Source organism: Rhinolophus sinicus, linkage group LG04 (genome assembly GCF_036562045.2).
Source record: "Rhinolophus sinicus isolate RSC01 linkage group LG04, ASM3656204v1, whole genome shotgun sequence".
Lineage (NCBI taxonomy): Eukaryota > Metazoa > Chordata > Mammalia > Chiroptera > Rhinolophidae > Rhinolophus > Rhinolophus sinicus.
This window is the reverse complement of record NC_133754.1, coordinates 104,373,365-104,401,092: the sequence shown is the minus strand read 5'-3', so window position 1 is coordinate 104,401,092 and position 27,728 is coordinate 104,373,365. Positions and strand designations below refer to the sequence as shown.

General features: G+C 42.4%; 3 protein-coding genes across 4 annotated transcripts; 1 reads left to right on the top strand and 2 right to left on the bottom strand.

Annotated features, from left to right (window-relative positions):
• Window positions 1-791: 791 nt before the first annotated feature.
• On the bottom strand, window positions 792-1,831 carry MRPL57 (mitochondrial ribosomal protein L57). The gene is made up of 2 exons (XM_019715695.2): window positions 1,699-1,831; window positions 792-1,549 (listed from the first exon to the last, which is right to left on the bottom strand). Exon 2 carries the CDS (start codon window positions 1,542-1,544, stop codon window positions 1,236-1,238), a length of 309 nt encoding a protein of 102 aa, XP_019571254.2. The 5' UTR covers window positions 1,545-1,549; window positions 1,699-1,831; the 3' UTR covers window positions 792-1,235.
• A 52-nt stretch (window positions 1,832-1,883) lies between these two features.
• SKA3 (spindle and kinetochore associated complex subunit 3) lies at window positions 1,884-16,595 on the top strand. Of its 2 annotated transcripts, none has more exons than XM_019715691.2 (9): window positions 1,884-2,016; window positions 4,694-4,755; window positions 4,853-5,018; window positions 7,308-7,686; window positions 9,391-9,476; window positions 12,788-12,873; window positions 14,615-14,818; window positions 16,045-16,172; window positions 16,452-16,595. In XM_019715691.2, the coding sequence occupies exons 1-9, from the start codon at window positions 1,914-1,916 to the stop codon at window positions 16,486-16,488; spliced, it is 1,251 nt and encodes a 416-aa protein (XP_019571250.2). In that variant the 5' UTR covers window positions 1,884-1,913; the 3' UTR covers window positions 16,489-16,595. The 2 variants fall into 2 exon arrangements, with proteins under 2 accessions (XP_019571250.2, XP_019571251.1); XM_019715692.2 differs by lacking the exon at window positions 1,884-2,016 and adding an exon at window positions 2,112-2,373.
• A 5,503-nt stretch (window positions 16,596-22,098) lies between these two features.
• SAP18 (Sin3A associated protein 18) lies at window positions 22,099-27,671 on the bottom strand. Its single transcript, XM_019715694.2, has 4 exons — window positions 27,512-27,671; window positions 27,257-27,366; window positions 22,497-22,619; window positions 22,099-22,275 (listed from the first exon to the last, which is right to left on the bottom strand). Exons 1-4 carry the CDS (start codon window positions 27,638-27,640, stop codon window positions 22,119-22,121), a joined length of 519 nt encoding a protein of 172 aa, XP_019571253.1. The 5' UTR covers window positions 27,641-27,671; the 3' UTR covers window positions 22,099-22,118.
• Window positions 27,672-27,728: the final 57 nt, after the last annotated feature.

Sequence of the window (27,728 nt, the reverse complement as noted above, 5' to 3'; positions counted from 1 at the left end):
TAAGTAACCTGGGGACCTACTACTTGCACCTCACATCTGAATCAGGGTGGGGGAGTTTTGTGGGACAGAGTCCCTAACCTGTGGGATCTGATGCTGTGTCAGATAGTGAGACACACAAGGGAAACAAAAGGGAAGCACTGGGTTTTTCCCTACATGGAGAGAGAAAAAAGTGTTTCCTACACGTGACGCTACTTGTTTGTGAGGCTTTTTAAAAAGCAGTAAATAAGGAAACCAATGTCCATCAACAGGAAACTAGCCCAATTATGTTACGTCTTCAGAGGTTACAGTGAAGCCACTTAAAAGGTTTTGTAGAGCTAGATTCATCAAAACGAAGGCAATTCAGGGGAAAGAGCTTGAAGACATTAAGGGAACAAATCAAACTGCAGAAACCTGCACACTAACATCACACTCAGATTTAGAAGCACATGTGGTGTACCTGCGGAGGCTCACATCCACGTGTTTCCAGAGTTGGATGGGGGCGGGACAGAAGGCAGGGAATTTTTCCCTTCTATGCATTTTGAAAATTTTCTATTAAACACACAGCAGTTAAGATTTCTGGATTCTACAGCAATTCAAATTGAAGTCGTTGTCATTACTGGGAATATAATTTTGGGAGTTCCTTAAATGTTTCCTCATGTGTAAACTTGTCCCAAGTGACAGGATTACTGTATCTGGTAACGCATGTAGTGACTTTCTATGTTTAGAAAAACGTTATTTGAAAAACATCTTCAACAGATTTATTGTAATTAACTACATCCCAATAAAGATGTTTTTTGAAATACATCTTCATGCAAATTTTATAAATACCTTTTATTTCATTTAAATGTCCACTTTCAGTAGAAATCCCAGAAGAAAATGCCATTTTTAGGGACACGTTTAACCGTAAAAAGCTCGTTTTCATTTATGTTTAAGCAATTATTCTTGACAGAACGTATGCAAACCAACCCCATCAAGTGTCTGACACAGATCCCAAACCCCAGTCTGCAGCTTTCTTCTAAAATACATCTCACATGGTCTGTGACCCGGGCAAACCCCTGGTATCACCCTCCGAGGGTAATGAAAAAGAAACACCACACACCAGGGATGAGCCTGGAGTCTAAGAGCTGGAGCCCAGACCCTATGCAGACGACGTGCTCACGCCTGCGGTCTGTTTCCTAAGACTGGTCCAAAGGCTCACACTTCTAGACTTCAGTTTTCCGGTTCCGGATCAGGTGCCGACAGAGCAGCGGTCCCGGCTAGGACCACTTCTTGGTGACATTGAGGTGGCTGAGCTGGTCGACAAGGACTCTGTGCCTGGGAAACTTGGCCTGGCTGGCCGCCTTGATGGCCCGGAAGGCGGCTGCCCTGCGGGCCGCGGCGTGGCCGTACTCCTGCTCGGCGCTGAGGCAGGGCATGCTCAGCCAGTAGTGGTTCTCCGCCTCGGTCTCCAGGCGGCGGATCGTGTTCTGCTTCGCCTGGAAGGACACGGTGCGCGGCCGCCGGTGCTTCCCGATCCACTGCCGGCCGGGGATGCGGTTGCGACGCAGGAGGGCGGTCAGGAACATGGCGTCTGCAAGGGACAGAGGCCAAAGAACTAAGTGGTGACGCGCCCGGCCACGGGTGGGGAGCGGCGTCCCCGAGGCCGTGCCCTGCCGCCCCGAGGGGAAGTGGGACGCCCAGCCCGGGCCCCCGCGGGTTCACAAACACCGGCGCACTCACCAGTCGCGAGCCTCGGGAACCGCGCGTCCGTCCGCACCCCGCCTGACGCGAGGCCGGAAGTGTGCCCACTACTCCAGGCCTTCCGTATCCTTAGCGCGAGACCGCAGCTCTCGCGAGAGAGGGCTTGTGGGACGTCGCTGAGCCAATGACGCTTGTGGCGCCGAAAGATTCAAACGAGTGGTGGGCGCTACGCCGAGCGGTGGCGTGTCTTTGGCATGGACCTGATCCGGAGCTTCTGCGGGAAGCTGCGGTCTCTGGCAGTCATCCTAGACAGAGAGACAGCGCGGCTGCAGCGAGCGCTGGACGGAGAAGACAGTGGTGAGTGAGGCAGCCGGGCGGACGTGTCTCCGGCGCGGGGCCCTGGCGGCGCCCGCCGTGCGGCGTCACAAGGGTACGCGCCGGTCTGAACGCGCACACTCAACGGAGATGGCAGTTCGTCCGCCGTGGGGGTGTGCCCCCCGGCCTGCTGACGGCGCCATCGGCACACCCCGGAGGGCCGCGAGGACCGCCTTTCGTCATTTCCTTGGGCCCCTCTGGTGTGCTGTGCGCCTGCGTCAGTCTGCAACCACAGCGCTCTCCTCTGGCCAGGAAAGCAGCCCTGTTTTATGCGCTGCCTAGAGAACCGGCGGCACTCGGGACAGATTGGCCCCAGAATGCGTGCCTCATTTCCGCATGGTATGACGTTGAGTCGCGTAGAATGTGTGCTAATCAATAAACATGCAGTATGAACAAAATTAAACAGTTTCTTTTAAAATGTATCTGCTTAGCACGGTTATTTACAGGTATGGTGACTTTTGTCTCGCCCAGATGGTCCACAGTTGGAGTAAATGTATTTTTCCCAAAGAACCGTATTGCCAACACAAACGCTCAGTACTCTTTCTTCTTTTTTTTCATTTGTAAATAAAGCAGAATTCTCCACTACTAACCCTGTATTACAGATTTTTAAGAGTTGTTGCAAGACAAGTTCAGATTTAATGTCATAATTGTAATGTGCCTTAAAATATTGCACCCTGTAGACACAGAGTCCTTTTACTTTAATTATATTACGAATACTTTTCCAGCCACTTAAATACCTTTATTTTTGTGACTGGAAAAACAATATATGGCAAAATTTTGAGATATGGAAAAATAGAATAAATATCTCCTGCAACTCCACCATCAGAAGACACCACTATTAATACTTGAATAGCTTTTCTACGATTCTTATTCTTAGAGTTGCTTCGTGTCGTTTGATTTTGTTTACATAGTTCAGATAATGCTATAAGACACAAAAGTGTATTAACATTTTTGAATTCTTGATATGTAGCTGAATTGCTTTCTACAAAACTTGTGCAAATTTACCTTCTGACTATTTTATTACCTATGTGTACAAACTCTGCATTTTCTTTTGGTTTTACAAGAAAATGTTGAAATAATTTTTCAATTCCTGGCCCATATGTATTGCAGGAAATACAGAATTGTGATAATTGGAGAAAATTTTACCTTTTATGATCACGGTGATGAATCATTAAATTGGTTGACTTTTAAACATCTTTATTGAGATGTAACTCACATACCATAAAATTCACCATTTAAAGGATACAATTCAGTGGCTTTTAGTATATTCACCGAGTTGTACAACCATCATCACAATAAGTTTAGATTTTCATCACCCCCAAAAGAAAACCTTCTGACTCTTAACAGCCACTGCCCACAATTCCACCCCCACCTACCACACTAGTCTTATGCAAACACTAATGTACTTTCTGTCTATAGATTTGCCTATTCTGGACATTTCATATATGTGGAATCATACAATATGTAGTCTTTTGTGCCTGGCTTACTTTACTCAGCATCACGTTGCAAGGTTCATCCAGGTCATAACACGTATCAGTACTTTGTTCCATTTCATTGCTGAATAATATTCCATTGTATGGAGAGACCACATTTATTTATCGGTTCATCAATTGATGAACATTTGGGTTGTTTCCAGTTTTTGGCTATTATGAACAACGCTGCTGTAAACATTAGTGTACAAGTTCTTGTGTGAGCATAATGTTTTCAGTTCTCTTGGGTATACACTTGGAAGTGGAATTGCTGGCTCATACGGTAACCCTATATTTAACTTACTGAAGAACTGACAAATTGTTTTCCAAAGTGAATGCATCATTATATATTTCCACCAGCAATGAATGGTGGTTGCAATTTCTTCACCCCTCCATCAACATTTGTTATTACCTGTCTTTTTTATTATTGCCATTCCAGTATGTTTAAAAAAGAAAATCATTGTATTGTGGATTTGCATTTCCCTAATGAAAATTGGTTGACTTTTCATAGGAGATCTTTAAAAGAGGCATGTTTTAGAAAAGAGAAATATAATCCTTTAAAATCGTGCTTTTACATTATATATATATGACCAACTGATTAATAAGAAAGGTGATGTATAGTGGGTTAAGGATGTCTTTTCAGTAAATGGTGTCGGGTCACTTGTACTCATGAAAAAAAGATGGCTCTTCATCCTTACCTCATGCCAGACACAAAAATCAATTGCCGATAGATTTTAGCTCTCAAACAGAAGGCAAAACAATAAAGCTTTTAGAGGAAAATGTAAGTATTGTCATTGGCAAAGATTTTTAGAACAGGAAACAAAAAGTGCTCACCATAAAGGAAAAAATACTCAGTAGGACTATGTTCCATCCTTCTCTTCTTCCTCCCTCCTTCCTCCTTTTCCTCCCTCCCTCCTTCCTTCCTGACCTGAGTGCTGATTGTGTAGGTGTTTATTTTGAAAGTTCATCAAGCTATATACTTAGGGTTTCTGTACTTTTCTATATGTATATTATAGTTTAATAAAAGTTTTAAAGAAAGGCCTTAACAGTTTTCTTTGTGATTAACAAGATATACATTTTAAATAAGTATCTACAGGATTTTGTAATTATAAGAAAATAAACTAAACTGTATTTTCTGTTCTTTTTCCTCCTTGTTATTGCACTCTTTCCTTTCAATATTCATATTGAAGACTTTGAAGGTTATCCAATGAGAATTTTACATGACCTTCATTCAGAAGTTCAGACTCTAAAGGTATCACTCCTATAATATTTTTATGTAGTAATTTTAAAAATTAAATAGATTCAGTCAAAAGTTAGAGAAATTCTAATGTACTTTCTTTTCTCAAAAGGACGATGTCTGTACTCTTCTTGACAATGCAAGTTTGGAAAGTAAAGAATGCATTGGTTTCATAAAGGCAGCAAAAGTACTGATGACAAAAAATTCTGTGGATATCATGAAAATAAGAGAGTTTTTCCAGAAGTATGGATATAATCCACGTGCCAAGAAAAATTCAGGTGTGAATAACTTGCATTTTATAAAATTTGTTTTAGTATTAAAGAAGGGCAGCATGATTAGGACCATTGTGGGCTTGGCCCTGGTCTCTAGTTCTCACCCTTGACGTGTGACTGTTGTTGGATCGTTTCTGACACAACTGCTGTGTTCTGGGCGCAGTGCTGATCAGGGTACAGGGTCAGGACAGCCCTTGCTCTCCTTTCTGAAGTGCAAGACAGGAACTAACATGTGTCAAGTGTCACTAGAAAACAAAAAAGTACTTAAAAATTATTTAAAAAAGAACTTAACACAGTGCTAGATGAATGAAGAATACAAGATAAATCTGCCTTTAGGATACTTGGTTTCTAGCCTGCTCTGCTAATAAACGAGAGACTGACCTTCAAGCAGGTTGTTCCATTTTTCTTGTTCTCAGTTCCTTCTTCTGTAGAATGAGAGATTTGGAGCTACATAAACTGACAGTCCTTTTTAGTTTTAAAATTCTTATGAAGGTTAGTATAGCATGGTGGTTTTAAATTCAGAGCCAAACTGGCCAAGTTCAAATCTCTGATTCCACCACACACTAGCTGTGTTATCTCTGACCAGCTACTTAACCTTGTACCTCAGTTTCTCATTTGTGTGTACCGTGGAGGTATGTAAGAGTATTTCCCTCTCAGCTTGTATTAGGATTAATGAGATAAAATTTGCTTAGAATAGTACCTGGCCTGTTAATCACCAGGTGATTAATATTGTTATTGTGCACGCACCTTTGATTTCATTTCAGTATGCTTCAGTATCTTCATTTCCATTGAGAATGATCTTGTACATAAGTAGAACGTTAATTAAATCTAATAAATACGTATTGAGGATATATATATATACGGAAGGTGTATTAAACAGTCCATGTGGTGTGGTGGAAAGAACTCAGTTGACTCTGGTGTGAACAGGCCAGGGATTCAGATACTTGCCTAGCCAGTCATACTATTCCATGTGTGACTGTGGGTAATTTCTCTAAATTGCTTTTCCCGAACTTGTGAAATGGGGATGATCGTACCTCCCTGGGGGTAGTGAAAATGATGATGAGCTTATTTTGTTAATCACATCAATGACAGCATTGTGATAGATACAACAATAGGTTTTTGGTAGCTCTTGTAATATTTCTCAGAATTAACAAGAAGCACGGTGTCAAATCAGCAAGTGGCTCTTCCAAGGGCCAAAAGCCATGTAGTCAAAGTTTATAACTTTTTTTGGTATGATGCATCCTCCAGATTGAACCTGTCCTGGCTTATGCACACAGAAATGGTACCCTAACCTAAGTTAATTTCCAGTTGCCAATCAGAACAAAGAAAATAATGTCTTCAAAGAAAATATATGTACCTCTTTACTTCTTCCAGTCTGTTGGATCTCAGCTTTTCAAGTAAATGTACAGTCTAAATTTATTCCTTTCCTCTTCTTTTGGACCCAGAAGATTCTGACAGGGATCTATATAGATCCCATATATCAGACAGAGGTCTGATATACTCCATTTCAACTACAGACAGTCCCTTAAAAGATGGAATCAGCAGAAACAAAAAGGCCTTGGCATTGCAGGTGCTATCCTGGGTCTTTTAACTCCAACTCAAGTTCCACACCAAATTCATTAACCAGTAATGTACCCAGGAAATGACAAAGGACTGTGGGCAAAAGTACAGTTGTTAGTATAATAAATGAGTTAGTCTGAAATGGACAATGTAGTGGTTAAGCGTTGGCGTCTGGAGCCGGATGTAGTCTATTAAAGATCGAGGACCTGCGTGTCTTTGTAATGATTGCCTGTTATTTCTCTCACTAGGCTTTTGACATGTGTTCTAGACTGACTTAGGATGAAAATATATGTATCTTGGTATAACAGTCTTTCCTTTTTAGGCATATATAAGTTAAAAATCTAAAATAATATTTTTATGCTTTGTGTTTAATCAGACTGTAGTTAATTCCACACTAATTAATGTCATTGAATGATGCAGTAGTTTCCTGATATATTAAGAATGACTGTAAATGACGTTAAGTGGGGAAGTAAGGAAGTTGGACTTACATTTGTGGGTATTGATTTTTCGTCTTTTAACACTAGTTTACTTCTTTTCTATAATATGTCAAGTCATTAAAATGGGTGGATAAGGGGTACACATCAGGAATTTGAAATAAAACTTTAGAGACTAAGGAAAGAATCAGAGCTTTACTGATTTGGGACATTTCAGATGGCTCTATTTTATGTGGTTTTAGTACATGAGATTCCCTAATTTGATATGTGAATAGAACATGACCTTGATTTTTCCTCCCAGTGGGTGAGCAAGAAGTCGTTGACTCCAAACCAGAGTCCACTAGGGATGAGACTCTTCAGAGGCCTGATGTGAAGGGTGACATGTCTGATCCTTGTGGCCCACGCAGCTCTGTTTCTGACAAGTCTCCAGGGAGTCCACAACTTGCAGATTTTGGCCTTGAGCGGTACCTCATCTCTCAAGTCCCACCAAACCCTCCACAGGTGGAAAACAACCAAAAGAAAGAGCTGCTAGTGAAAATACAGAAAACTCCAAAGTGTGCACTGAATATGGACGATTTTGAGTCTGTGACTCCTAAATTAGAGCACATTAGTATCTCTGAATATACGATGTGTTTAAATGAAGATTACACCATGGGACTTAAAAACAGGAAGAATAAGAGGTGAGCAGCTTTCTTAAAAGGCACGTTTATCTAACTTTCTAAATCTTTTGTATTTACTTTTTCCTAGAAGAGAGACAATGTTTCAGACTGTGTATCTTTAAAAGGTTTTCAGATACTTCTTATTTCAAACTTCTCTGAATCACCAATTCCATCAGTGAAGTGCAAGCTATTGATTTTCTGGAGTTAGATGCTATAGAAGGAGTGAGAAGGGCCTGAAAAAATAAAAGGTATTTGGTGGAATAGAGAAGCGAGGAAAAGATTAAAGGGGTAAAATCAGTATGAATTGATTTGGTATGGAGACTTGGGAAGAGAGGGGATCCAGGATAAATCCCAGATCCCTGCTTTGTCGCCTGGGATGACGCTAGGGGAAGAATTAAGGAATACCTGGAGCTTGGGGGTAAAGGTGATATGTTACCTGTTCATTTGGAGGAGCCTGTAGAGGTGCTCTTAAACTTGGGTATTTTAATATGAATTTGAATTTCTGTGATGAATTTCCATGATGAATTTCTGCTAGACTAAAGAGATGGGGAGTAATTAGTGTGAAAATGGTAATTAAAGACTTATACATTGACAATGAAAATACCACGTGTCAAAGGAGCCAAGTAATGTCTAAATGTAAATCTTTAAGAACTGTAATCGTTAAAGGAGGAAAATGAATATTTATCTCCAAGATGCCGGAAAAAACACACAATTGTGGGGAAAGGAGAAGGGAATAAACACTGAAGATAAAATGTCATTGCTAAAGATTTTTAGGAGGGTAGAATTGATAAATCTAAGGTTTACCTCTTATTTAAACCTAAATACAAATGACAAAATTAGGAACTAAGGGCCATATTTTTTATTTTTTAAGCTATTAGAAATAATACAGGGTATAGTATTAGAAAATTTGGAAAGTGCAGATAAATGAAAAATAACCATTTAAAATAGTATGTTTTCCTATGTTTTATTAATAAGTATAGATGGTAAATGTAGTGGGAAAAACCCATTCAAATTTGCAACAAAAAAGTAAAATACCCATGCCATTTGTAGATGAAAGGCCTGTATGGTTAAAACCATCAAACATTTCTCAGTTATATAAAGGGAACTTTAGGATGAAGAAAGATAATATATTGCCGAATGGGATGACAGAATATTATTAAGATAGTTAATCATATATCAAATTAACGTACAGGTGTCATGCAATTACAACAAAGCCTCCACAGGATTTTTTTTTTTTTTTAAGGTGGAGAGGGATATTTGACAAAATGATTCTAAAATTTATTTGGAAGAATAAAAAGGATAGCTAAGAAAATAATGAAAAATAACAGTACTGAGGGGGCGTGACCTACTAGATATTAAAGTATAAAGCCACAGTAGGTAAAACAGTATGAAACTGTTACAGAATGGGCCTGTAACTGGAACAGAATAACCCAGAAACACTCTATGTGATGACTTGATTTATATAATCAATTGAACTTACAGCTTTCCTTTATCTCAGAGATTCTTAACCTACTTCTAAGTCAAAACTATCAATACAAAATGGTTCCTAACCTTTTTTGAGCCCTTTTTATACATTTAAAATGAAAACTGTTCCAAGGGCTTTCTGTTCCATAAGATAGGACCGAACATTCATCCAGACTTGATGAGTTATAGTAAGATTAAATTTTTCCCAGAGGTTTAGTATTAACTTTTTTAAGCTTATAATCTCCCTGTTAATCACACCAGTGAGGAAGCCATAGAAACAGAACCAGTGTCCACGGATCATTTCTTCGCCACTCCTGGCCTCGTGAACCAGCAGTTGGGAAAAATTGGTAAGTGTAAAACCCCACTGACTTCCCGGCTGTGCTCTTTCCAGACAGTCTCTGTGCAGGTGTTCTGGAGCCTTCTGCATGCTCTCAGTTCTTGACATTGAGTGCTATTAAATACCATTGCATTCATGTTCGTACAAGAGAAAGAATTTTCTGATAAGCTTTTCATACTCTTCCGGATTATATTCAGTATTTGTCAGCTTGTTTGTTCTTACATTTTAACTTAAAGCCTATAAATACATATCCATTCTCCAATCTTTTGATGTAGACCCAAGAGTACCCTTTTTAGTTTAGCTGCAGTATGAAAAGCTTATTGGTTAAGAGTTCTGCGTTGTCTTTCTTACATAAACCACACCAAGAATGCATCAGCTACCATTTCAAATTTTGGTATTTTAAAAAAGTATAAGAACTTAAAATTTTCATGTTTTTTTCCATATTTGTCCCTGTAAGCATAAAAATACTGATTTTCATGAAATATAGAATAAGAAATTCTCAAGTAACTTGTCTTTATGAGGTCTTTCCAAAGTTTTGTATGTTTTCAGAAAAATTCTCTTTATACTAATTTCACTGACTTGTTATTAAATTAACAAGCACCTGTGGGATAAACAGGAGTGAAAGAATACAGCTGACTCACAGTCAGCTTAGAGCTCAGCTTCTAAGAAAAAACATTAAGTAGCCTTTTTTTTTTTTTTTAATTAGTTTTATTGGGGAACAGTGTGTTTTGCTAGGACCCACCAGCTCCAAGTCAAGTCATTTTCAATCTAGTTGTGGAGGGTACAGCTCACTGGCCCGTGTGGGAATTAAACCAGCGACCTTGGTATTATGAGCACTGTGCTCTAACTAAGCCAACCAGCCACCCTAGCCTATTTTTATAAAATGAGAGATTGGCCCATCACCTCACACCATCCTCAGAAGTCACTTCCCAATGGACTATAATAAAGGAAAATGTTTTTATGACTTCTGAAGCAAGATGGGTTTTTAAAGAAGAGCTTACCTTGTGAAATCCTTCAGCATGCCATCAGCAGTATATTTTACGGAAGGAACAGAAAGCTTATCCATTAGTAATTTGATTAAGTGGAGGCTTGTTAAGAGTTTCTGCAGTATTTTAGTTTGACTCTATTTTTATGCCACAAAATACCATTATTACAACTTTCATATTCTATTAAAATTTAGTAATTTGTTTACTATTTTTTGTGTTTACAATTGCTTCTTGTATCCCACTCATTGCTTGTGGGTTCAGTTTTCTTGTTAAAATACATCCTTTACCGGTTCTTCCAGAGGTGTTAGTTCTTATGTGTGAAGTCATCTCAATTTTTGTTATGTCTGAAAACATTTTTTCTTTCTCTTTCACTCATTCTTGAATGATAATTTAGCTGGATATAGAGGACTAGCTTGACAGCTGTTTTTCTTCAGTATTTTAAAGAAATTATTCCATTTTGGTCTGGTCTCTATTGCTGCTGATGAGTAGAGGGCAGTTGGTCTGATCAGCTTTTCTTTGTAGAAAATCTGTCTTTTGTTCTTGGTAGTCTATATATTTGTCTTTATCTTTGATAGTCTACATTTCTCTGTAGCATATGTGTACATTTTTCATTCATTATGTTTAGAATTTGGTATGAATTTTCAAACCGTATTGATATTCAGCAGTGAGGCATATATTACTTTTTCTTGAATGAGTTTGTGAACTTAATTGCCAGACCTCGTAAAGCAGTTGTATTCCAAAATTTCACAGAAGTGGCAATATCCAATTCATGTTCTCTTGTCTCTTGCTTTTTCACCCCACCATCTGTTTTTCACATTAATCCATGTACATCCAGTCTATCATTTTCATGGTCCAGCAGGATTCCATTGTATGAACAAGTCATCTTATTTGTTCACTTGCTTATTGATGGACAGTTAGGTTGTTTTTAGTTTTTACTATTACAGGCAGTGCTGTAATGACAACTACCCCTGTGCACACATGTGTGTCTTACAGAAGCAGAATTTCTATATCACAAGACGCAAACCTTCACCTAGTCTAGAAAATGCTAAGCTGTCCTGGGAGTGGCTGTTTGGTTTTATCCTCACCAGCCATGTTTGAGTTCCTATTTCTCCATCTTTTCCAGCATTTGATTTTTAGACTCAATCTGATTTTGCCAGTGTGATCAATTTCCTAACATGTTCATTGTTTCTCTTTGATATATTTTAGGATTGCTTTTATGGTACTATGCGTTATAAATATCAAATGTTTGTATACATGCGGTTCCGTTTCTAGAATCTCCTATTTGTCCTAATAGTCAATCTTCCATCCCTGGCCAATGTTACACTGCTTTTTAAATTATTGTAACTTTAGAGTAAGTCCCAATATCTTGGAAGGTAAGTGACCTCTTTGCTCTTTTCCTCCTTTTTATTCTTCAGAAATTTTTTCTCCATAAGCTCTTACACAGTTGTTAATAGATTTATGTATGGTATCTTGCTCTTTCTTGTTATTCTTTCTTGCTATATATTTCAAAATATATTTCTTCAGATTTTATATATATATATATATATATATATATATTTTTTTTTTTTTTTTTTTTTTTAAGATTTTATTGGGGAAGGGGAACAGGACTTTATTGGGGAACAGTGTGTACTTCCAGGACTTCTTTTTTCCAAGTCAAGTTGTTGTCCTTTCAATCTTAGTTGTGGAGGGTGCTGTTCATCTTCAAGTTGTCCTTTCAGTCTTAGTTGTGGACGGCGCAGCTCAGCTCCAGGTCCAGTTGCCGTTGCTAGTTGCAGGGGGCGCAGCCCACCATCCCTTGCGGGAGTCGAACCGGCAACCTTGTGGTTGAGAGGACACGCTCTAACCAACTGAGCCATCCGGGAGCTCAGCAGCAGCTCAGCTCAAGGTGCCGTGTTCAATCTTAGTTGCAGGGGGCAGAGCCCACCATCCCTTGCGGGACTCGAGGAATTGAACTGGCAACCTTGTGGTTGAGAGCCCACTGGCCCATGTGGGGATCGAACCGGCAGCCTTCGGAGTTAGGAGCACGGAGCTCTAAACGCCTGAGCCACTGGGCCGGCCCCAGATTATGTTTTTAATTGTTTGTTGCTAGAACTATTCATTTTTGTATATTGCACTTATACCTTGCTGAATTTTATTAGTGCTCACGATAATTAGATATGTGAATGTGAGTTTTGTTTTTTCCTGTCCAATTAAGCACACACCAGTTATCATTTCTTCAGTTATTAAAAATAAAATGCACAAATTCATTAACAAGGATTATAACTTAAAAGTTGAAGTCTTCATTTCAACTTTATTTTCAAATATTTCTTTTCACACCATTGTATGTGTCTTCCAGATGCCGAGTGTACAGAGTCTCCCTCGGCACCTACATTCTGCACTCCCGGTTTGAAAATTCCTTCTACAAAGAACAGTACAGCTTTGGTAAATTTGCACAAAATTGAAAGCTCTAATTTTGTTTCTAATGACTCCAATATACTACTATTTCCAGACTGAAACTGTGTGTTTAAACAACATAGACTAATGCAGCCTTTTGTTGTGTATTTACCATGTATTTCTGGAGGGTAATTTAGCAGCATATATCAGGAGTTTTAAAGTTTTCCTACCCTTTAACCATGTCTCAGAATTTATTCCAAGGCACACTGGGGCAAAGTTATAACAAGGAAGTTACAGAGGACAGACAGCATTACTTACAAGAGCAAAACATGAGAGACAATCTAAATGTCAAATGGTAGAGGAGAAACGAAATACATTAAAGTATATCCATAAGGTCTGGTGTTCTATAATTACCAAATGTTTTTGAAAAACAGATAAAAACATATAAAGAAAATGTTTTCAAGAAATATTTAATGATATGGAAAATGACATGTATGTATGTGTATACACATGCACACACGCGTCCTCTTTTACCTGCAGTTTTGCTTAATTTCAATTACCCGTGGTCAACCACAGTCTGAAAATACTAAATGGAAAATTCCAGAAATAAACATGTCATGTCTTAAATTATGCATCATTCTGAGGAGCGTGATAAAATATCATGCCATTGTGCTGTCTCGATGTGAATCCTCCCTTTGTCCAGCATCTCCGTGCTATAGGACGCTCTCTGCCGTCGTCATTCAGTAGCATCTTGGTTTTCATATTGACTGTCTCAGTATCACAGGGCTTCTGTGCAAGTGACCCTTACTTTATTTAATAATGGCCCCAAAGCAATTCTCACATAACCTTTATACAGTGTAGTTATAATTGTTATATTTTATTATTGTTAATCTCTTACTGTGCCTAATTGATAAATTAAACTCATAGGTTTAAATGTATAGGAAAAAAAAGTATATAGAGGGTTCAGTACTATCCGGGGTTTCAGGTATCCACTGGGGGTTCAGGTATCTACGCATCCCCCGTAGATAAGGGAGGACTGCTGTATTTTAAGAAAAAAGGATAGGTAGAAACATACCAAATGGTTACTTATAGGTTATTTTTACGTTTTTTCCCCAGTAAATAAATTTGCTATAATCAAAAACCTCATCCCTTTTTAAAGTTGAGATGAATACGTAAGACAACCAGTGTAGTAGACTGGGCTTCTGATAACACTTTGTGCAGTGATGGAAGTGTCCTGTATTCTGTGCTGTCCACTGTGGGAGCCACGAGTTATAGCTAGCAACTGAGCACATGAAATGTGGCAAGTGCGCCCACGGAGCTAATTGTTATATTTTTAATTTTATTAATTTAAAGTTAAATAATACCCGGTGGCTTGTTGCTAGTCTGTTGCACACTGCAGCTATAGAGAAACCAAGGGCCGGGCTTACCTCGGATCTGCTTTCTTCCTCTTTGGGCTGAAGGCATATGGTGACACATGCTCTTCCATGCTGTGACTGCTACGTGGTCCAGTTTAGTGTGACCTGAGACTGGGTGCGTGGATCCATCTAAGTCTGGGGTTCGGTCAATTTCATAGTAAGCGCTAGCCTAGCCTGTATTAGTAACGAAGGTGGTACTTTGTCCTCCATATGCCATTCCTTTGTTTCCTTGATTTTATTCAGTGTTCTGTCAGGGGAGAGGGGGTAGTTTGGGCCACTTAGAGACCCCAACAGAACTAACAACTGACTGACAATTTTTATTTACTACATTATTTTATACTACCATAATTTAATGACTTGTTTTTGTTCCTCAGGTATCCACAAATTATCCACTATCAAAAACAAATAGTTCATCAAATGATTTGGAAAAAAAAGACTGCACATCGTTAGTTTTAAATTCAGAAAAGTGCTTTGAGAATTTCACGGCTCCCTCTTCTCCTCTGATTTCTTCTTATGAGAATCTGCTCAGAACACCTACACCTCCAAAAGTAACTACAATTCCAGAAGATATTCTCCAGGTTATTTTTCCACTCTATTTTTTTGACATATTTTTTTCAAAGTTAGATATTTATGTAATATGATGTAAACTGTAGTACTTCTCTGCTGGTTTGGGTATTGAGAAAATCTAAATTCTGGGTGCTAGGCTCCTCTAATGCTGGCTGCAACAGGCTGGTGACATCATCATGCTTTTATGTCCTTGTGGGACATTTCCTCTAACTTCATGTTCTGAAATGTATCCTTATATTTTCTAATAGCTATTCAGCTGTGATGGCCATGTCAGCTGCTGTTTCCACAGGGGCATGTTGCTGGAAAGTCAGGAATGTCATTTACCCTGCAGTTCTTCATAGTGGGGTGTCATGACTAACATGCGTTACTTGAACTTGACATGTGTTGGAGCTCAGTTGGAGAAACGCTGGTTTAGGTGTGTTAGTGTCTGACTCCTTAGCACAGCATCGTTTACCACTAGTTCACTACTGACTTATGACTTCACACTCACTCAGTAACCAGCAGTCTGATTCCTGGCATCTCCCCCTTAATAGAATTTACAGTGTGTGGCGACTGTCACTTAGTTAGGCAAATGCTATTCTTAATAACCATTCTAGAAACCTTCCTAGCTCAGGGACAGGTATGAGGATAGAAGTACTTGGGAAAATTCCCAGATGCCATTAGAACAACTCACCCTAAGATACCAGTGAAGTGTTTGTTACCCCTCTTCTCTGTCTTTCTGCTTTCTTGGGCATTGTAGTACACTGAGAGAGGAGGGGAAGCTTCTGTCCATGGGCTTTATATAGCGTTCACTTCACTTCACTGTCGTCAATCTTTCTCTTTTTATTTCTGTGTTAAAAGAGGGAGACTTGCATGTGATGTATCACCTCTCTGTATGAAAAACATCACAGCTGGTATTTCAGATTCTTCTTTTCATAATTTGTAGTACTGATGGTCTTTCTTCTGAGCATTTATTTCACCTCTTTCCTTGATGTAGTTTCCCTAGATTTTCCTAAAGGCTTAATTTGCTCGGGGATACACTGCTTGCTGCTTGTGTCGACTTACCGTAGCATACATTTTGGAAGTCAGGTGTCCACACCCCAGTCAGGTTTCTGATATCGCCGTCCTTTCTGTGCTGCTAAAAAATTCTTACTGTTTCCAGTAACCCATATCATCAGACTTTCCTTGAATGTTTTGTAACACCCTCCAAATTTATGTTGTTCATGTGACTTCATAAAAGGAATTTGCTTGGTTTTAGATTCTATCCAAATACAACCGAAACCTAGCTACTCCGGTGGCAGTTAAGGCCTGGCCACCCAGCGAAGTGTTCCTGACCAAGGGCGAAGAACAGTGCATCCGAGATGTGGTAACACCAAAGCCAGTGGGGTGAGTGTTCCACGTGTTGTTGAGGAGAACATTTAAAAATTAACATTTGAGTGGCAGTAAAAATGTGTAATTGACGTTTGCCAGCATGGGTTAGCAGCCATGGAGAGAGCTAGGATCCCTGGATCCCTGGATCTCAGCCTCCTACACAGTGTGCTGACATCAGTAGGGGGTCTTCCCCACTGTTCTGCGTAGTGTGAAAAGGTGTAACCAGTCTCATGCCATTTGTTTTGCTTATGGCTGTGAATTATACCTGACATTTTTATTTGTGTCTTTCTGCAGAAATTCTAGTGAGCCTTCTGTCCATTATGGAAACTGAACAGATGAGGTTGAATACAGAGCTGGACTGACGTTCCTGTTCACATTCCCCCACATCGTTCTCCTGTTCTTAAAACACCCCCCATTAAAGCTGGATGTGGACACTGATGTCATAATATACTTTTTATTAAGTTTCTATTTTGTTTCACCTCAGCATTGTTGACATGTAACTCAGTCAGTTTTTAAATATCATTACTATTTCATTGATTTCAAATTTGCCCTACCTAATCTAACAGGATGGTTTGATAATATCAGGAAGCAGGATCAGTAACTTAAAATATAAATGTTACTGTTCACTACTGTTCGGCCACCTGCAGGCGTCTCAGGGCTGGGTGGATGTTGCGTCTACAAATGGGGGCTTCTCCATTCTAACTGCCCCCTCATGACTATCCCCAGTCTTACACCTTTTATTTCAACAGTGCTTTTAAAAGACAGTTGTTTATAAATGACAGCTTAAATTAATTTAGGAAAAGAGAAGAACTTACCAGCCTAGGTAAGTGCACTGTGACATGTCCCAGGCAGTTATTATCGGGAACTCACCTGCTGTCAGGATGTATGTTTCTGCTTTTTACTTGGTGTCAGTTTCATCCTCTTAACATGGCTCTTGCCAGCATGTGGCTGCTGACCTCGCCCAGTCCCCATCTCCAGTTTAGCTGCCCAGCAGAGCCTGAGGCCTCACTCTGGAAGATTCTGATGACTCTTCCTAGGCCAGGTGTCCTCTCTGGACTGTCAGCTGGGAGACCTTATGCCCTGCCCAACCAGCCTAAGGTCCTGCCAATTTAAGCACAGCTGGAAAGTAATGTTTTCTAATTAAGTTGAGGGAAATACTGTTGACAAGCTTTTCAGATTGTGGCCCCTGGGAAAATAAGGGCCTGGCGTTCTGAGGAGACAGTCGAGTGAGAAGAACTGACAGGCGCTTCACAGGCTTAGTTGTGGGAAACTTGATGCAGCTGAGTATGCTCCTTTATGACTGTGCCTTCAAGTCCATTGTGAAGACCTGTCACATTGTGCTCTTCATTTTGTCAGAAAATTGTCACTAAAACAAAGCTTGATTCTTTGTTCTAAGAATTACTGTGCAGTTACAATTTTTGTTAAATAGAACATAAGTTATTTTCAAGATAGTTTTATTTTTCAAGGTAAAGCTGTAGTCGGCCTTACGTATGATAACTCCCCAGTTTCTCAGCCTGCATTCACTACTTACCATAGCTCCATGTACGTTAGTCCTGGCATGAATGGGACTGCCGAGGGGAGGGGCTGTACCCAGTGTCCTCGGGCTGAATCCTGCAGAATAGAAATGGCAGAGCAGCCTAGCACAGGACACAAAGTGCCGGTAAGGAGGAAGGAGAATTAGTCACTTGGATTTGGCCAAAGGGGTGGGTGTTACTGACAGCACTGAAGAAGCTGATGGGAGTGCCAGGACAAGCTTGGAAAGGACAGGGTGAGATCGCCAAGGCCCCAGTAGACTGAGACAGCTCCTCCGTGAGTTCTGCTGAAGGGAGGAGGTGGTGCAGGGCTTAGAGGGGATACAGAAAACACGGGATTAAGATGGGAGCCCGACACTGGCACACCCAGCATTTCTGGCTGCCTGCCTGGCAGGTATCTGCACTTGTTTTGTGATGGCCTCTCAAATTGTGCCCCCAGGCAGTTATTCCCCTGACCCTTACCACTTCCCTCCTGTGATCCTAGCTTCTGTTACATAGAACCATGATACCTCCAGCTTATCAAGCTTCAAATTTTAGGATCTTCCAAATGTGTCTCTGGCGGAAAACCCTTCCATGTCTTCCCACTGCTGTGAAATGGAGCCCGGGGTGCCCGGCAGGCCCACAGGCCGGTGGAGTCTGCCTGGTTATTTCTCCCTGTGTCAGGTGTCCCCCAGTGCTGCGCTGCTCGGACTTGGTGTCTGCCCGCTGCTGTGCCCCTTTAGAGGAAACTGTCCTGATGTGCCTGAAGGTTCAGCCCAGTTCCAGTCTCAGGCAGCAGCTGCCAGGTGCACGACACACCGTCAGGTGGCCAGTCCAGGGACCTTGGGGAACTTGGAAGAGCAGCCCTCTCCCAGATGTGCAGACGCACCGGAGGGAGCGCCTGCCTGAGGACTGCCCAGTGGTGCTAGGGCCTGAAGCCAGCTGGCTCTAGGAGCACTCCTGTGAGAGAACTCCAAACTCGGTGCTGAAGCCAGCAGATTGTCCTGACGCTGCAGGCTTGCTCCACATGGCACAGTGAAGCTCCTGGTGATCTGCCTCTAGAGGGCCTTGCCTTCACATCCCACAGAACATGACATCTGTCAGCGTGGGCAGGGCAACGAGGCAGAACGAATGCCGAAGTGCATCTGAAACTAAGCCTTAGCTCATCTGCTTCAGGTGTGATTCTATGTCATGTTCTCAGACTTCACCTTCCTGCCCTTAGTCCTCCTCAGCAGCGTTCTCACCCTTCGCAGTGCGCCGTACAATGTGTAGAAGTGTTCAAGTGCACATTTATTGAATGTTTGTCTCCTCCACTGGACCCTTCTTCACTCAGTGCCGCCCAGGCCCTTGGCTTCGTTCACCACACAGCACCCAGTAACGTGAGTGCTGATCACCATGAGCAGAGCTCAGGCTAGGCAGTCCGCAGATTCCCTAACGCAGTTCTTAGATTGACTCTGAAGTAGGTACAGTCTTCCCGATCTCTCAGATGGGGAAACGGTGGTTGATGATTGACTTTCCATGTCCCACTGCCCCCCCAAATCTGTTGGTGGCCTCTAACATTTCTGGGACATGCCGCCCCACCCCCCAATCATCTGAGCCAGTGGTTGCTATGGGCATAAGAGTCCCAGTTATGTTTTGTGAAATTAAATGTTGAGACTCCCTACTGAGGATCCAGTAAATAAATGAAAATACCGAGCTCATGTTCACATGAGTGTTGTCACGCAGCAGCCTACCCGTCTGTCCCCTCGTACCTGCCCCTAAAGAAAGGAGAGTCTGAGACTAATCCTTTCAGGGACTTTGCGTCACCTTTGTGCTTTCTCCTTATGCCTCCCTGTTTGGCCCAGGAAGATGGCTGGTTAGCCAATGATGAGTAAGATTCCCCACGGGGGGGACAACTCAAGCCAGGCAGAGTCGAGTGGGGACCAGCAGGAGAACCCACGGGGTTGATAAAGGTGGGCGTAGACCCCCACCTTCCCCCCGGTTAAGAAGAGCTTCTGCCTTTGTGGCTGCATTCCTTCCCACATCCTGCTTGGGAAGAGATTCAGTGGTGTAATAACATCAGTTCTCCATCTATCCATTTCAGTAAGATTCAGCATAAAGGTTTTGTCTCTTGGGGAGGTACAGCTGTTTGCAGGCAAGAGTAGTTCAAATCAGTTTCTGAGTATGTGTGGAATTCACAGACCTTGGAGAAAACAATGTTGCTTTCTTGTGTGTGCATCAATAAAAGCCACAAGGCAGCCCATTCGGGGCTCTCAGTCCTTTGAGGCTGTGAGACCCTTGGCCCATTTCATAACTTGATTTCTGTTTCTTACTTTCTTAACCCTTTGCCGCTCCTTCTTCTTTGCTCACTGCCTGTGTTGCGCTGGACGCAACACATGAGAAAGCAAAAAAGGTCTGGGCCATGTCTGTGCCCTGACACTGCACAGGGAAAAGCAACTCTAGAACCTCAGTGAGGCAGCCAGGTTACTCAAGCACTGGGCACGGGCGCCACCCTTTCCCACCTTACACTTGAGGAAACAGCTGTTACAATCATACTTACAAAGCCAGAGATAAATAAGGACTAAGGACAGTCTGGGTTCTTGGCATAATCTTCAGTAAGTTCACTAAGTGTTCTTTAGCTGCATTTAAAAGGAAAATGCCATGTTAGAACCAAGGAAATAAAGTATGTGATTCTCAGCCAGTGGGAGAATAACCTAGTTACAGTAGCCCTTTTGCGGCTCACACCTGTGTGAAATCGGCTCCTTGGTGTAGTTCCTGCCACCTTCTCCACTTAACTAAGCTGTAATTTCTTCCCACACATAGGAAAGGTAATTGTGGCTCCTCTACAAGTTAGGTTTACATTAATTGTATGACTCACAGAATTCAAGTGTGTCTTATCTAAGTAACCTGAGGGATTGGGGTGACTAGGAGAGGCGCTAGGTCTAGCTCCAGGCTCGTCTCTGCCACCTACTGACTTTGCGACAGGGACACCAGCCCCACAGGACCTCGAGATTTGAGGCTGCTTTTGTGTACAAGATAAACTGCAGTTTTCTTCTGAGGATCCCGGTAGTGCGTATTCTTTCATTCTGGAGCACACTTTCCATCCTCTGCTGCAACAGGCTTACTGCTGCACACTGTCACCATTTGTCATGGCCATGCATGGCCTGATTCGAGCTGACTAAACTCTGTGGCTGCGGGCAGTCAGTGTTTCTTACAGGGAAGGCGTTATCCTAGCGCTGCTGCCAACGTCTAACCTTCACAGCCCTATGGGCTGTTAACAGATCCAAGCAACTTGCCCAAGGTTCCAGCCCTCCTGGTGCAACCAGGGTTGAAACAATCGGCCCAGCTGGTCGTGACCCCTCCAGGGTCATTCCCAGTACTCTTACCCTTCGGTCATCAGTGCTGAATGGGGTGACGAAATCTCATACAGTCCCGCTCCGTCCCACCCTGTTGGCACATGCGTCTGTCCAGCATCCCCGTGGTGTCAGCTTCTGCTCTCTGCCGGTCAGTCACTTGCTGGCCGTCTGGGTGATCACTGACTGAGCTGCAGTGCTGGTGTCCAGGTCAGTGTATCTTACTGAACTAATGCCATGTTCCCATAACTCATTGCAATATGTTGTCATTGTTCTAGTTTATTATTAGTTGTTCATCTCTTGCTGTGCCTAATTTACCAATTAAACAATCACAAGTATGCATGTACATATAGGGCGGTACTATCTGCTGTTTCAGGCATCCACTGGGGGTCTTGGACTGTGGCCCGCACATAAGCAGGACGGCTGTACTCACATACACTCACCAGGATGTGTGACTGTCCCTTGCTTCCTCAGCTTGACCTCATCCCTGGCTTTGCCCTTAGTCTTCATCCCTCCCTCCACTTCCAGATCTTACCCTTGTTTCCTCTGCACTGCTTCCTCCCCTCAGAATGCCCTCTTCTTCCCATCTTTAAAACACACGAAGCCCTCACTGTGGCACCCATTTATCTGTCATTATACCTTGACTCAAGCAGGCCAATCCCTTCTAACACTGCGCCTTCGAGTTGCCCAGCTCCCACGATACCCAAATGCCTCTGCTGCCAACTGTCACACAAATCCTTTTCCTAACTGCAAACCATCGTCTGTGACACAAACTCATGCTGTTCAACACACCATCCTCACTCCTGAGCACCAGCCCCACACTAAATGCAACCCTGTCCCCAGGCCTGCGTTAACTTCCACTCAGGTCAATTGCACACATATATTTAACAATATAGTTTTACAAAGACTGCTAAGAGCACTTTCTTCGTATTTTAAAGGACTTGATACATGGACTTTCTATTAATATTCATTCCATAGCACAGCCAAACCTAACTCCTAAATAGATGCGTTACAATTTGATTAGCGTTTAAAGGCTTAATGGCAATGAGGGGAGGAAAAAGTGTAGGTTTGTTTTATGTAACTAAACACAAAATAAAATCAACAAGAGTCACTAAAATTTAATATGGCCTCATGCGGCCTGAAGGAGGAGGTGCCCGGTTCGGGGGGGTGATGGCTATGTCCAGGTAGTCTCCTATCTGGAATTTCTGCGACTGCAGGGTCATGGAGTCATCAGTCCCCTTCCTCCCAGACATGGTGCTGCCAATCTCCTTTACTCTGAGGAAGGAAAACAACTGTCAGTGTCACAAATCAGTGGGCTCCACATGCACCAGATGAGCGTGGGCCTGGGTCTGTCCATCAGGTGAAGTTTAAGCACTGCATTAACATAGTATAAATCTATGCCCCCCACTCATGAGATTCACTAAAGGGGTCACCACTACCAGTCAGAACATCAAAATCAAAAAGACATTATAGGAATTAAAAAGGAAGTTACCCACCGATAGCCAGGTCTTTTAATATCCGTGAAAACAATTGCAAAATTGAAGTGTGTGCCTTTCTTTCTAGCTTCTGGGTAGACTTCTTTCACTAAACTAGTTAGTTCTTTCAAGGTTGCATCCATCCTGAATTAAAAACAAACATTACATTTGATTAATCAGTAATAATATAACAGATATTGACATACAAAGTTAATTACACGTGTCTGAATTGCGATTTATGCCAGAAACTCAAAGTTTTATATTTCAGTTAATTTTAAAGCATCTAATAATACTATTTGCCCCCAAATACTCCCTTTACCAACCTCAATGTTTGAAATTTAATGAATGAAAGTCAGACCATTAGTGCTACAAGGGGCTTCAGAATGACACATGGTACCTTTTGTTGCTATAACATACTGGTGGCCTACTTATTTACCCCTTTAAGGTAACTAGTCCAAATTAATCCAAATACTTAAAACAGTCATATTTCATTATTTCTAAGACACATAACTTTTCCACATTTCAGCATCTGTGAAATTGCAATGCATTGTAGAATGCATGTGATAGGAAAGCACTTTCATACAGATGTGCAGCTTCTCCTTTCTAAGATGGAATCCTAAAAAGCCAATGAAACATGAAAGTTTCAAGACTAAGCACATGCTCCTTTCACAATGTATATTTTTGCCCTGCAAATATTTATTTGAACTCAGAAATTAATATAATCCTTTGAGCTAATGTGGCACAAATGTGGAAAAATCTCTTAAAAATACAAGCATCTTGGAAACAGTAACAAACCAGTATAAATTTCTGTATTTTTTTCATGGCAACTGGGAAGATGAAACAGATGACCTAAAACTTGAAACAGCATAACCTGTAGGGCCCATAAGATGACACAAGGACACCAGGCACTGATGAAGAATTAAGAACTCTGAAACACAGCACCAGGCAGGGGGTCAAACGCCCAAGGCCATTTAGCTTTAATATTCTATTTACAAGCCTCGGCTTCACACTGAGTAAAAAACTCCGGATGACATCACCTCCATTACCTGATGCTGCAAATCGAATCTTTCCCACGGTGGCTTCCACCAGCTATGAGGTGCTCTGGAAACATGCAGCTCCTCTCGTTACCATGAGAACAACCGATGCCCTCTCAGTTGCCGGCCCTAACGCTAAGCACAGCTCCACTCTCATCGTTACCCTGCTGTTTCCACCTGCTCAATACAGATCAAATCATTTTTCTCCATCCCCACCACTGGTGCTGTTTCAATCTCTCATTATTTAATCCCTCTCAGTTTTTAGTTCTGTTTTTGTATAAAACACGTGGAGCAAGCAGTACCCCTTCCCACCTACGGGGAGGAGTCCCACTGTTGGAGGACAGCAAAGAGGATGACAGCATGTGCCACCAGGAGCAGCACCCAGGATGTCACCCTACTCCAGGGTTTGCAGTGTTGGGGTTGCCAAGAAAGTCATGGACAACACTTTGAGAAGGAACAGCAAGACCAGCTTCAGACGTGACTGCTGGCCCCCACTGCCTACAGCTCTGACCTGCAGCCCATCAGACGGTCTTGCACGTCCCTCTCATGGGCAGGGAAGGGGCCACATGATGCTTGAGCAGCACAAAGAACATCAAGCCCAGAACAGGGACACTCCTGGAGAGCTAAGCTCAGCACAGGCTGTGAGGGCCCTTACTTCTTTACAAGGAAATGACCCAGGCCCAAGGCCACTGTGGCCCTGCGATAGGCGAGAAGCTGTGCAAGACAGCCTTTCCCTACATGACACATGTTCATTATTGAAAGGGGAAAGCCACCGGCAGGAATGCAGTAAATTATATCCCACACCTCACCACCCAGCAGTAACCAGCGACGTTACACCACTTCCGGCATCTTTCTGTGCATATGCACAGTGCTACAGAAATTGATCATCAAGCGTGTTATATATGCTGAGACAATACAAAAATAACTGCTTCAAATATTATACATATTTTTAAGAAAATTAACTTGAAATTAACAGAAGAAAAAATTAAAATCAAATTGAAGGAATTGTAAAATTTCATAACGATGTTACTCTTCCTCTCAACCCTGTCCTTTTGTAGCTTATTTTTACTTTGTCCCCAGTGATCTCCAATGTTGGCCTGAAACCTGAGGCCCGAGTGACTTTATTTAACCCGATATTCTGGTGTTTTTTGTAATCAATTATTCCTGGTATACAGAATGTACTTGTGTGTACCAAAAAGGATTCTCTTCCTTTCTACAAACATTTTCCAGATTTTCATCTTGCTCACAATGAAGATGGGGAGCCTGGTTCACACCTCTCAGTGAATAGTCCTCCTCCATGAGCTCCCGCCTGCCTGCTGAGGACAGTCACCTAGCACAGCAGCTGGACTGCCAAGTGCACTTTCTGACTAGTCCACATCCTGAGCACTCAGGTGAAGAGTAAACAACTAATACTCTACAGCGCAGTATTAAATGCATTTCCAACTTACCATGGGTTTATCGGGACATAACCCCATGGTAAGTCAAGGAGCATCCTATTTGGTAGGTGGGATTAAAGTCCCATCAATTGGACTTTAGAGATCATCCTACAAAATCCAGTAGGCCTGATTCAATCAGTTGAGGGCCGTAGCCGGCTGTGGATCCAGATTTCGTGCAGTGCCCTTCCTGATAGACTGCCCTAAGGATGAGGAATTCAGGTAGCCGGGCAGCCCCCACAACTGTATAAGCCAATTCTTTGTTATATAAATCTCTTAAAACTGCTGATGGTTCTGTTTTCCTGGGTGAACCCTGATACAGTGGCCTACATGATTTTCTTCCAATAACCTGTTTAATGACCACCCAATCACAGAACATATATCACTCTGGTGGTATCTGGCTTGTTCCCAGCCCCATGCAATGCCCTGGACTTTTGCAAACTCAACTGGTTTTTGCTGGGCTCCTCTGTACTCCCACTGCCTTTTCCTTGACTTCTTAGGGCTGCCTACATTAGCTCCTCGGTTCAGTTCCGAAAATTGAGAATTCCTAAGATTTGTTAACAAACCTCCCTCATTCCTGCTTCGGGGAGAGGGGAAGGGCTCTGCGCTACCCCCACACCAACCATCCAGTCTTTCAGAATCTGTTTTTTTGGAGGTATAGTATAAGGTTCTTTCCTTGTTTGTTTAGTACAGGAATTTTTCTAATCTCCTTGATCGGGAGTAGAGGGTCTATTGAACAATCTCACCCTGCCATCTTCACCCTAGTCTTATTTACTATTTGTTAAAGAGTGCTTTCTCACTGGATTGAGCTCACTGTAGGGAGTGGCAGCACTCTTTCCTTTATGCCCTGAGATCTAAGTACAGCACCTGGCAAACAAAATCTTATTTGTTGGAGAAAATATACACTTTAATCTTTGAACAGAGGTTTTCATCAACCCACTAATAACAGTTCCTCCCTTTAAGTGAAATCAACCTTCTCTGGATTTATTCTGGGATGATATACTGAACTGGAATCATACTACTACATAAAGTTAACAAGCCCCTTAAAAAAGACAAATAAGGTCCAAATCTTTAAAGAACTGAGTTCTAGTATATTGGGCTTACAGTTTAAAATTACACACCTTTAGAGGAATGTAAAATACTGTGTGAAAGACAGTTTGGCAGTTCCTCAAAAAGTTAAACATAGAATGAGCACATGATCCTGCAATCCTGCTTCTGAGTATAGAACCAACTGTATCCCACTTCTGGGTATAGAACCCAAGAACTCAAAGCAGGCTGAAACAGATTTGTACTCCCATGTTTACAGCAGCATTATTCACTGGCTGAAATGTACAAACAACCCCACAATGCCTATCAATAGATGGACCAAAAAAATGTAGTACGTCATACAGTGAAATTTTAGCCATAAAAAAGAATTGTTGTATGTGACAACATGAATGAAACTTTAAAACTTATGCTAAATGAAATAAACTCGACAAAAGGATAAATATTGTATAAGTCCCCTTATATGAAGTGTCTAGAGTAGATAAATTCAGAGACAAAGTAGATTACCCTGGATATACCCCGGACTGGTATAGAATTTCTGTTGCCAGGGAATGAAAAACTTGTGGAAATAGATAACAGTAATGGTTGCACAATGTGAATATACTTAATGCCACTGAATTGTATCCTTAAAAACAGTTAAAATGGCAAATGTAACACACACACACACACACACACAAAACACAAATTTAGTATACCTTTCGTACTGCTACTGAAAAACCATTATGATGTCAAACGAAGAAATTACCGGTACATGCTGCTTACTGTGTATAATGTTCCTGGTCAGACTCGGGGTAGGTAAGGTACACACAAGAGATACACATTCAGGGGTAGATCTTCACTGAGCACACATCAACATCTTTTCTATTATGCATCAGATCAGAAACCACTCCGGTTTTGCTGATTTTTGATGCCACGGCACGTAAGGCTCAATATCACCTGGAAGTGCTCCTCGAGGACAACACACATCACTCGACAGCATGGCTGACCCTTCCCCCTGTGACTGTAGTTCCATGTATTCGACCAGCAGCCCCATATGGGCGGCTGCCGCATTTTAACGATCTGCGTGCCATTGCTCTACCAAGCAGCCATAACTCCACAACGCAAAGGGTTCACCATTAGACGGAGAAGCTTACAAGACCGGCCGGACCAATCTTTTCACTTAACAGCCGAAACTAACTCTGTGAGAGTGGCGCCCGAAGGCTCAAGTGGGGGCTGCTCCCCACCGGCCCAGGGGACTCGCCGGCGCCCGCTCGTCCCGCGGCCCGCTCACCAGGTGTAGATCTGCAGCTCGCTGGACGGCACGTTCCCTCGGGAGAACTCGTCCATGCGGTGATGGCGGCCGTTGTTGGTGGTGAAGACGCGCAGCAGCAGCGGGCACGTCTGGGGGACAGGAGTAAAGGCAAGGGCACAAGCTGAAGCAGCGCGGCCAGCCTCCCGCAGGCGCCGCGGCCTCCGAGCCGCCCCCCGCGCGCAGGCCCCGCTCTCCGCCCCGCCAGCCCACCGCCACCTTGTCCGGACGCCTCACCTTCTCCCGGTCGATCGGCTTCTCCGGCTCCTTCTTAATTTCCTCCTGGGTGACGCGCGACTCCACCGCCATCTTCCTCCTGTGGCCCGCGAGACGCTCGCTCTGACCTCCGACCCCTGCAGCTAGCATGAGAACGAAGTGTCTCGCGAGGAGAAGCTCAAGGCTTTATAGCAGACGGGGCGGGGCGGGGCGGGGCGGGGACGGGGCGGGACCTTCC